This window comes from Capsicum annuum, unplaced genomic scaffold, assembly GCF_002878395.1.
Source record: "Capsicum annuum cultivar UCD-10X-F1 unplaced genomic scaffold, UCD10Xv1.1 ctg83128, whole genome shotgun sequence".
Taxonomy (NCBI): Eukaryota; Viridiplantae; Streptophyta; class Magnoliopsida; order Solanales; family Solanaceae; genus Capsicum; species Capsicum annuum.
In genome coordinates, this window is record NW_025893973.1 from 1 (window position 1) to 10735 (window position 10735).

General features: G+C 33.6%; 1 protein-coding gene across 1 annotated transcript; it reads left to right on the forward strand.

Moving 5' to 3' along the window:
- The first annotated feature begins 549 nt into the window (after positions 1-549).
- On the forward strand, positions 550-10036 carry LOC107867527 (phosphatidylinositol-3-phosphatase SAC1). Its single transcript, XM_047406033.1, has 5 exons — positions 550-907; positions 7726-8110; positions 8227-8348; positions 8510-8620; positions 9409-10036. The coding sequence occupies exons 1-5, from the start codon at positions 891-893 to the stop codon at positions 9608-9610; spliced, it is 837 nt and encodes a 278-aa protein (XP_047261989.1). The 5' UTR covers positions 550-890; the 3' UTR covers positions 9611-10036.
- Positions 10037-10735: the final 699 nt, after the last annotated feature.

Consider the following 10735-nt stretch of genomic DNA (forward strand, 5'->3'; position numbering starts at 1 on the left):
TTTTTTTTTTTAAAATGCCACATGGGCAAGTTAAAACACTTTTTTTTACTTACGAAAAATTAAATCATGTTTTTTTTTACTTCTTTTTTTATATAAAAAAATAGTAGGCCATTAAAATTAAAAATAAACTTAATTTTAAAAATCAAATGGTTATATATACAATTGACATTGATACTACTTAATTTAATTTAGTGTTTATTTTTTGAATTTGAGTTAAAATAAACGTGTGATTCTCTACATTTTTACTAGTTAATTTAATTTAATGTTTATTTTTTGAATTTGAGTTAAAATAAACAAGTGATTCTTTACATTTATACTATTTAATTTAATATTCATTTTTTGAATTTGAGTTAAGATAAACTTGTTATTCTTTACATAAAGGTAAAGTTTCAAATTTATTTTTTAAAAGAAAAAAACTGCTACATTAGCAAGTTAAAACACATTTAGCAAGTTAAAACACACTCTTTACGTAAGAAAAGTTACATCATATTTTTATACTTGTTTTTTGTTATATAAAAAATAGTAGGCCATTGAAGTGAAAAATAAATTTAATTTTAAAATTCAAATGGTTATATTTAAAATTTATATTTATACTATTTAATTTTATTTAATGTTTGATGTTATCCGACGCGCATCTTGATGGGGCATGCTACCAGATTTTCTGATGGTTTTGCAGCCAAGGCGTTGTTGGACTCTTTTGCTGCCCGAGCTTAATACAAATCTGAGCCTCTATTTTCTCTATTCATCTTGGATTTGTTTTATATTTAGGGCGTGTTTGGTATGAAGGATGGTCCTTGGTCCTGAGCCGGGGGTCTATCGGAAACAGCCTTTCTACCCCCGTCGGGGTAGTGGTATGGACTGTGTACATTTTACCCTCCCCAGACCCCACTATGTGGAAATATACTGGGTATGTTGTTGTTGTTGTAATTTAATTTAATGTTTATTTTTTGAATTTGAGTTAAGATAAACATGTGATTGTTTAGATAAAGATAAAGATTCAAATTTAATTTTTTTTAAGAAAAAAATTAGAGTAACTGCATTGCATTTTCTATTTAAGCACCTTTTTGGGGCATTTTTCAATTAAACTCCAGTTTTTCAAATCCTAAGCAAGTCTTACGGTTTTCGTCCGTGCCTTCTTATTTTGGTATTTTGATTGAAACTGTCTTTTATATGGATAAAGTCCCATAATAAAAATCCTATGTATCACAAGCAGCAGCCAGGGGCATTGACAACAATTTCTTATTCTTTTTATTGTGTATCTACTCTAATTTATTTATCGTTTTGATTTGAATATGTTGGTGAGCAAAGATTTTCTTCTTTTTCTGCTATTTTTTATGAGAACCTTTTCAATTTAATCTTTAGTATCGAAACTGTTTTTTCTGGAATTTGAAATATATTTTTGCAGAATATGATTTGCTGTCAACAAGTTTAGGATGATAATTTACTATAAAAGTTTGTTTTAGCAGGAAAACTGAACTCATCTTTATGTTCACTACTCATGCTACATTATATTATGTTTAGAATGATATAGTAATTTACTATAAAAGTTTGTTCTATAGTCAGAATAATCATTATCAACTTAACGTTCATCATGTTACTATTATGGTAATAATCTTTTTATCACGCTTGAATTATCACACATCAAAGATCCACAACATAAGTTAAGTCGTATTTCTTTTATGAAAAAGAATATCTATGAAACAGTTTTAATTTTTAAAGAAGATAAAACTTTACACTTGACACTTAAGTTGTTTGACCTGTTCATTTTTCATTTTTCATTTCTAAAGATTCATTTTTAATGTAAAGTTATTATATAGTAAATCTCATATTTGTTGTGTTTGTTTATGGAAATTAAATATCCGAATACGTTGATGCACAATGCCACATAATTAGAATTTTGTAATAGTTATGTTGATTTTAAGAGTATAGTTGTGACAACTACTTTAAAGACCTAAAAAGATAGATTTGTGGTTTTTATGCAAATATAAATGAATCTTTTTTTTTCAATAAAACGTAAATATTAAAATATCAATGAATTTGAATACACCTAAAAAACACTTAGTTGTAATTTAATCATGGAATTAACTACCCTAAGCCTCATCCCATCTAAGTAAAAATGTCACCAACAAACATAGAACAATCCCTAGCCTCTTTAGAATCTCTCTATATATACTTGCCTGTCTTTTCTCTAATGATCATTTGTATTTGATGCACTAAAAACTCAACATGCAAAATCTTACCAGCATAGATCTATTTGTATTCCTAGCTTGCTACATAAAATACAGCATTTCACCATAACACCTAGCAACAACTATTTAAATGTATAATTAACACTTATTATGCATAGATTTAAATATTTTGTTTATTTTATTTTGAAATTATGTTCATACAGAAATTTATGAATTATTAAGATTGTTCTTATTTACTATGCAAAATTAAAGCACAAGTTAGTAAAACTAAAAAAGCAAATTGCAGACCTACAGGTGTATCAAGTATGTCACAAGTGAAAAAAATATGAATATGATAATATTAATTTGCAATTCAATTTATAATCACTATATTAATTGTCTCAAATTTATCGCGTTTAGGTTAATATTAATATTAATCTCAACAAAAATATAAATTTAAATATTAAAGCAAATAAATTGAATATGATTTTAAAAACTAGATACGACAACCATATTATAACCGTGCATCGCGCGGGAACTATACTAGTTTTACAAATAACCCACAAGGGACCTTCTTGATTGCCCAAATGGCATCTTGATTACCTATGACCTTGTGTATTTATTTCGTCATGCCTTCCTCCGGGCTCTAAGCTATCATCCATATATGGAAGCGTTTCCTAATGTGCTCCAAGCTAACCGTGCTCGTATCAGGAAACTCATATGAATCAAATACCAAAGTGAAAGAAGCATGAACATACAAGCAACAAATATACGATATGAAAACTGTAGTCTATCGCTAACTTTATTAGCTCATCATATGTCTAGGGGAGCGTTCATTATAATATAACACCTATAATTTCCCTAGGTGATGTACTTAAACTATTTGTAGTGCGAATAATCATAGGATGTCCTACCAAAGACAATTTGAGTCAAATATAAGACGTATGTTGCCCAAATGCATATGTATATAACTGTAGTTGTAGTCTGATACAAGGTTCGCCCCCTTGGGTTAGCTATAATGGTCTAGTCTCGATCCTGTGCCAAGTAAAACCTATATACCCTCCCGTTGTGAACGTATATCATATAATGCCTTAAAGACATGTGAATTACGAGAATGATCATTTAGATAATGCATACAAGTGCAACTATGCTATTGCTATTTGACATATATACCATGTGACCTAAGAATTTCAAGTTAAGAAACTAATATGGAATATTGTGAAGACTTGACATAAAGAGAGCAAGACCGATACTTATAAGCTTGAGGGTAGGACGTGGGAACGATATATAAGACAAATAAGGGTTCTATCCTCGTATTTCATGAGAATTATATTAACGTTGATAAAAGGAGCACATGACGTAGGTGGTTCCTTAGTGGTGAGGAAATATTTAGCTTTACATACCTTTAGTACTTTACTCGCTACGATAGTGTTCTGAGCCCCAAATAATTCGACCCGCGGAAGTGTAGCGTTTATCTTTCCAACCACCAATTCCGCCATCCAATAGGCAATTTAGCTACAAAGATAACATATACATCCATCAATAACCCATAGATACATTTGACAATTTATTCCAATAATCTTCACTTATGCTCGAAATCAATCGAATTTCTAAATAGGAATCCGATATGAGTTCTTTAGGTTTCCCAACTTATGTTGTCCAATACCAAGTTTGCCCAATTGGTTGGAATTCCTAAAAAAAATTCCCTTTCTATCCCAATTCCATCGCTTTTCATCTTTTTTCTCAAGAACCATTGTTAAAGGCCCATGTCAAAAAGTAATGAAAAGATTCAGATTAGATATCCCCAAATACTTATCTATAATTAAGTTCAAGAAAGGGATAGAGAATTTATCTCTTGGAGTTCAAATTCCAATTATAGATTTTAAATCGATTCCTTGATGTTGAAAGAAGAAACGGGAAAGAACAATAGAGAATCGATACTTGTAGTGTTATTGCTTCTCGTTTTGGAAGTACAAGCAAAGCCCCCAACCAATTGTTTTCTTTTTGTACTTTTGCAAGAAGAAGAAGATGAAATTTAAGGGCAAGTAGTGCACCTCGTTTCTTGCTTTTCTTATTCCCAGCCAAAATGTTCCTTTTCCATTTCATTTCATTTATGTAGTATAAGAGAAGTCAAAGTGGTCCCCGCCACTTACTAAATGTGGAGTATTTTAAAAAAGAATCACTTAATACTATATATTTTTACCTTATAGTACATAGGCAAGTTTTACACTTCAACTATAAATCTTTGTTAGTCATTCTACAGAGTGGCAGTACCTTTGGCCATGCTGTATGGAGCAGAGTATTGGTCAGTCAAGAACTCCCACATTCAAAAATTGAAGGTAGCGGAAATGTGGATGTTGCGTTGGATGTGTGGGCTTACTAAGGGTGATAGAGTTAGGAATAAGACTATCTGGGAGAAGGTGGGAGTAACTGCGGTGGAGGACAAGATGCGGGAAATTAGGTTGAGATGGTTCGGGCATGTGATGAGGAAGGGCAAGGATGCCCCAGTTTGTAGGTGTGATAGACTAGCTTTGGATGGTTTCAGGCAGGGTAGGGATAGGCCGAAGAAATATGGGAGAGAGGTGATTAGGCGTGACATAGAGCAGTTACAGCTTACTGAGGACATGATCTTAGATAGAAGGTATGGAGGACACGAATTAGGTTAGAGGACTGGTGCATGTGGGCGGGTCGTAGCCGGTAGCTAGGAGAGCTTTGGGGTAGCCAAACTGTCTTAGAGCTATGTCCATAGGTTGGAGCTGCTAGTAGGAGGGTATTGGGGGGGGTGCCTTTGGTTCTTTAGTGTAGGGTATTACTTTGTGGGTGTCTTATTTTTGTTATTCCATCTTGTTTCATGCTTTATTACGAATTTGTTTACTATTCTATCTTGAGCCGGGGGTCTATCGGAAATAATCTTTCTACTTCTCCGGAGATAGTGGTATGGACTGCGTACATTTTACCCTCCCCAGACCCCACTATGTGGGAATACACTGGGTTTTTTGTTGTTGTTGTAGTCATCCTTATATACCTTGACTGATTTATAAATTCTGGAAATTTCAGAATTGTGATATTTATTATAACTCCCCAGAAACTTCTCAAATGTCACATTATTTATTCCGCTGAAAGAAAAACTCGGAGATCACTAACTCAGTATGTAGCGCAGCCTGTAACTCTTTATAAAATCTCGAGTTGGATTCGTTTAAAATACTAAACTTAATTTAATTTTTTTTTTCCCGAGGTGCTACAAGTCTATTGAGATTTGTTGGAACAATGGAGCATCATAATTATTAGACTTGTAATGAGTTACTTTGAATCTGAATATCTTGTTTACCGAACTTGCATGGTTTGACTTGCAACGGGTAAGGTGAGGCTAGTTATATATCATGTAACTAAATTCTTTCTCTATCCCATGCTGCTCATTTTGTCTTTGGTCTCTCTTTCTTGCCTATATTGTGTTTTCCGCCCTTCCGTGAAGTTGACGATAAGGATGTTCAAAAGCTTGTATACTATTTCCCCCCTCTTCCTTCTTATTTGGCACTCTCTTTTCTCATTTGTCTGTTTCATTACTGTTGCTTCTCAGAGTGCTGCAAAGAGAAAATAGTAGTACTAATTGATGGGTAAGGAGTGTAATATTGAAATTGGATTACCTCTCTATATGTTAACCTGTCTGTATCAAAGAGGTGTAGTTTTCATTCAAAACTTGTCTAGTGGATAACTGTTTATTTTCTGAAGATAGGTACCTATTGAGGTTTTAAATCATCAACTTAGCATTTAAATTATACAACTGAATGAAGTCTTAGATCTAAATAAGATAAGATGTAGCACCGGAAGAGAAGAGAGAAAAGGGTGGTGGGTGTGTAGAATAGTCAAAAATAGGAGGAATTGGAGAAAAATAAGAGCTGTCAATTTCAGAAAGGGTTGTTGATCAAGTCAAATTATAGTTAAGTTTCCAAATAAAGTGTACGAGGGTTTTATGTATATGATAGTAAGTTCTGAGTAAGTCAAAGCTCATAAAATTACTAGAACTCTACCTCTAACTAAAAAATAGAGTCATGCACCCTTTGGGTGTGGCCTTGTGGTTAGTGAAGTGCTTAATCCTTGGTGGACAAAGTTACCCGATACTTGTGCTAGTGGGAGGTAGTAGGTACCCGGTGGAATTAGTTGGTGCATGCAAGCTAGTCCGGATACATAGTTATTAAAATAGAAAGAAGATAAGAGTCATACTCTTCTCGTAGATTATTTGATCTCATCTTTGTGGATAAGTATATCTTTATCTAGATCCTTTTTGGTACACCTCTTGTATAACTGGGCTTTTCTATTATTAACAAAATTATACTTTACTAACGTTAATCCGAATGAATAGTCTTAGTCTTTTATATTTTTGGTGTAAACAGGATATGGTGGGGCATATAGAACTTTTGTTGATTTTATAGCGAAATTGTAAAGCTGCATAGACTAGTTCTTGTGGCTTTCTGGTTTTTGCCCTATGGGATGTAATTGCCCAGTTTCTTCACTGTTTGGGTGATGGAATTTTGTGAATATACAGATAACTTTTCCTCAAAAAAAAAAAAAAAGATAAAGATTATTTCTAAATAATAGCAATGTTATCACAGACTTGCAGAGGAATAGAAGTAAGAGGAAATGAATTCGTGAATAGCTATTAATCAAGTCTAGTGGTATTCTAAGTCTTTTAAACAAAGTATTGGAATGTCCTACTTGTAGAATTGTGAATCTGAACAAAAATGAAATCTTACACTTGTAGAATTCTAAGTGTAAAGACTAGACTAGATTAAAAGCTTATTAATGAATGGAGCCTTATCTTCAAATAAGACTAAACTCTGTTTCTAAATAAAGATAAAGAAAATAAAAACTAAAGATAATATTACTGCAATCTTTTACTGAGCTATATCTAGATACCAAGTATCATAATAGTGTTTGCATTATTGATTCCTTCAGCAATTTTCTGGTAACTGAAATTTCTACTTAATTAATAATCCCTCCTTCCCCATTTTTAAGATGAATTTTGTCTGAGCACAAAGATTAAGGAATTAGAGACTTGAAACTTGTACTCTAAAACAAGAGATAGATATTTTTGTGGCTATAAATCATCTCATTGGGATGATGGGAGTAATATACTTTTCAATAGACAATTCTAACATTATTCTGGCACTTGGACTTTTGAGAGCGTGGACCTTTGTTAAATGGTATTCATGTATAGTTACTCGAGTTTGAAGAAGTTGACATCCAGACAAATATAAGTTAATTATCGTTATTCTAGTCTCAGCCTTTGTATGACCGTTCCACATTATTTGCTATTAAAGACACATCTTGCTTGATTCATAAGATAATGCTGCTACTCTGTTGTGGGCCTTGTGGCCAATATGTTTCTTTGTCTCCATGTAACATTCAGATCTTCTATCAGGTACTATTTCGTGTAGAGTGATTGAGTTGCTAAGGGGAACTTATCCTTGTGACTTTTTTCTGGACGATGGACATTTAACTGCGTTGATGCACAATTGATTTATGACTAGATATAACAGTTTCATGGTGGTTCGTGCAGGGATTCTTCTCTTAGAGATTTGAGGGCAAATTCAGGAGAGCTCTCAAGGATTGGAAGCAACAATGAAATTCTGAATTCACTGATCAAACAAGAAAGAGAGGCTGATAATAGTCAACAAATTGGCAAAGATAATGATGAGAATGCAGCACCGAGGTTTCAAAGTGGAGTGCTGCGAACCAACTGCATTGATTGCTTGGACCGAACAAATGTCGCCCAGTATGCTTATGGTCTTGAAGCTTTAGGTCGCCAACTCCATGCTATGGGCTTGACTGATCAACCTAAAGTGGATGCTGACAGTAGCATTGCTGCTGCTCTCATGGATATGTACCAGGGTATGGGTGATGCTCTTGCTCAACAATATGGTGGCTCGGCTGCTCACAACACCGTATGTTCACTGATTTTACTGTCCGACTAATAAACCAATTTCTCTTAATATTTTTGAATAAGTGTTGCTTCCTAGTAATTGTTCATATTGTTGAATAGTTATTTTGGTTAAACTAGGTGTTTCCGGAGAGGCAGGGCAAGTGGAAAGCTACAACTCAGTCGAGGGAATTCCTCAAGTCTATCAAGCGATATTACAGCAATGCATATACAGATGGTGAAAAACAAGATGCAATTAACTTGTATATTCATCCCCTAAACTTTTTAACTTCCATGTAATTTTCCTTGTTATGATGCTGCATGTAGGTGGTTAAGAATTGCCTAATCTGAGTTTGTGGAATTCTCGACATATAGGTCTCTGTTGGAATTTTCATTCTTAAAAATTGTCATTTTTTTTTTTCAGATTCTTGGGATATTTCCAGCCTCGGGAAGGGAAACCCGCACTTTGGGAGCTGGATTCTGACTATTATCTTCATGTATCTGGCATAGGAGACGATCTTATCCCAGATTATGGGTACTTTGTTGCAAATTTATTTCTTGTGAAATATCTAGAGCAGATGCTGTCTATTTAAATTGTTGTGCGAAGTCCATTTAAATTGGCTACTTTTGAGTAGAGGTCAAATCAAAACCCATTTTTTCTGGAAGTTTCAATTTTCTCTGTCAAGTGTATTCCTTTTTTCCAGTTTATCCTTCTTTCTTTTTGTTTTGGGTTTACGACAACATCACCCATTTGATAAAGTTTTTTTTTTTTTCTTAATTAGACTATGAAGTGTTTTTCAATATCCTACCATTGAAAAGGTACCATTTTCCCCCCTTTTTCAGTAAAGAAATTTCAACTTTATCAAGAGGCAACTTTCTCCATTGACAAACTGGAATTTAACTAAAATAAAACTTGAATTCGCAACTTAATGCTCTTGCCAATTAGAGGAGGATACTTAAATTGGGATGGAAGAGTAGTGGAATAAAAAATATAAATATTTCTTCCTTTTGTTGCGCTACGAGCGTGATGAGTTGTGACTATTGAGATGCTGCACTCAAATTAGTAACCTTTGTGGAAGTAAAAAGGATAAGGATTCTTGGCTGCACATATGGACTCTTTTTCCTGTCAACCTACAAAATCAATTGTCTTTTTGAGCAACGTGAATGGGATTCTTAACTAAACAGAATGTTTCTGAAGTTGATTTCAGTCCCCGGTTTTGTCAACTGTGTATTTGTAAATAAAGGAAAGATTCAAGAAGAGAATTCTCTTTTGTCGTATGCTTGTCTACTCACTGATAGATGCTATTTTAATTCATGGCACAGTTTGTCATTTGATGGCAGTGCTGTTGGACAAGGAACCACACTAGTCCCTGTTCCAGCATGCAGGGAGGATTTCTTGCGCATGAAGTTGACATCATTTGACAAGTTGCTTGAAAGAACATGCTGCCATATTAAGAATGTACGGCTCTGTAGTGAAACTGATAAAAAATCAGGGAATTCTGGAGTGGCACCTGATGCTGCGTAAGTGTTAGCTGTAGTTTAACATATAACTTAGTTTGGCGCTTCGTTTTCAACGTTTGTTTTCTGTAGTTTCCATTTACATGCTGGGAGAATTATAATCGCAGCTTCTATCTTTGTACATTAAAATATTTGCCCTTAAAATCATGAGTTATAACTAACATGGCATCTGTCAATAATGTGTCCGGAGATACAAATTGGCATCGTGCCAACAAACATTTAACTTAGTTCTCTCCTTCATGCTCATTATATTGAAAAAATTCTGAGTCTTCAATGTTGAGATGCCTTCTGGGTCGATTCTTAATTTTTTTGTAATCTCATTTCTCTTCTTTGAGTTGAAGGGACATGCTTAGATGGTAAAACAATGAAATGAGGTGTACCTTTTTCTTTTTACCCATCTTGCTTCGTCTCCCTCCATAGTTTCTTTATTATTTTTCTTTCTTCTTCTTCTTCTTCTTTTTCTTCCATCAAATTTTAGCTGTAGTATTAGTAAATAATTTTGTATAGTCAGTCATGAGATGAACTTACAAGGTTGTAAAAATATTTTTGCATCTTGGCTGAATTGGCAATTTTCCTCATTCCTAATTCAATCTTTACATCACTATCAATTAACACAGGTCAATTCTTATTTTGTCGCTAACTCCTTGAACTGACACCTTTCCATTAGTTTCTTAATTCCATTCAATTTGATACTTCTGCTAAAAGGATTATTGTAGTACTTATATTTTTACTTAGAACTTTTTTGTCGAAAAGTTCTACATATACTCTAATGGTCAAGCATTACTTCGACTCACCATTGGTTTTAGAACTTTGTTATGCTGTTAGTTTCAGTAGTGTAGGAGATACTTGCTACACAACACCTTATTGTTTTGGGGCGTGGTGGTTGTTAAATAATAACCTTAAACCATTGAGGCTAATAAAACTAATCCCTAATGCTTATTCAAATGGATATAAAAGATACTTCTATATTTTGTTTGAGCCCTGAGAAAGGAGGAGCTTACGTAACAAATGGAAAAAAAAAGGTGCGAACGTGGCTGCATAAAGCCTACAGGGTATATTTTGTTTTTATCCATTATTTTATTTTTATTCATTGTTTCCTCTTCTTTTTGTTCTTTTACGCAAATGGTTTAGT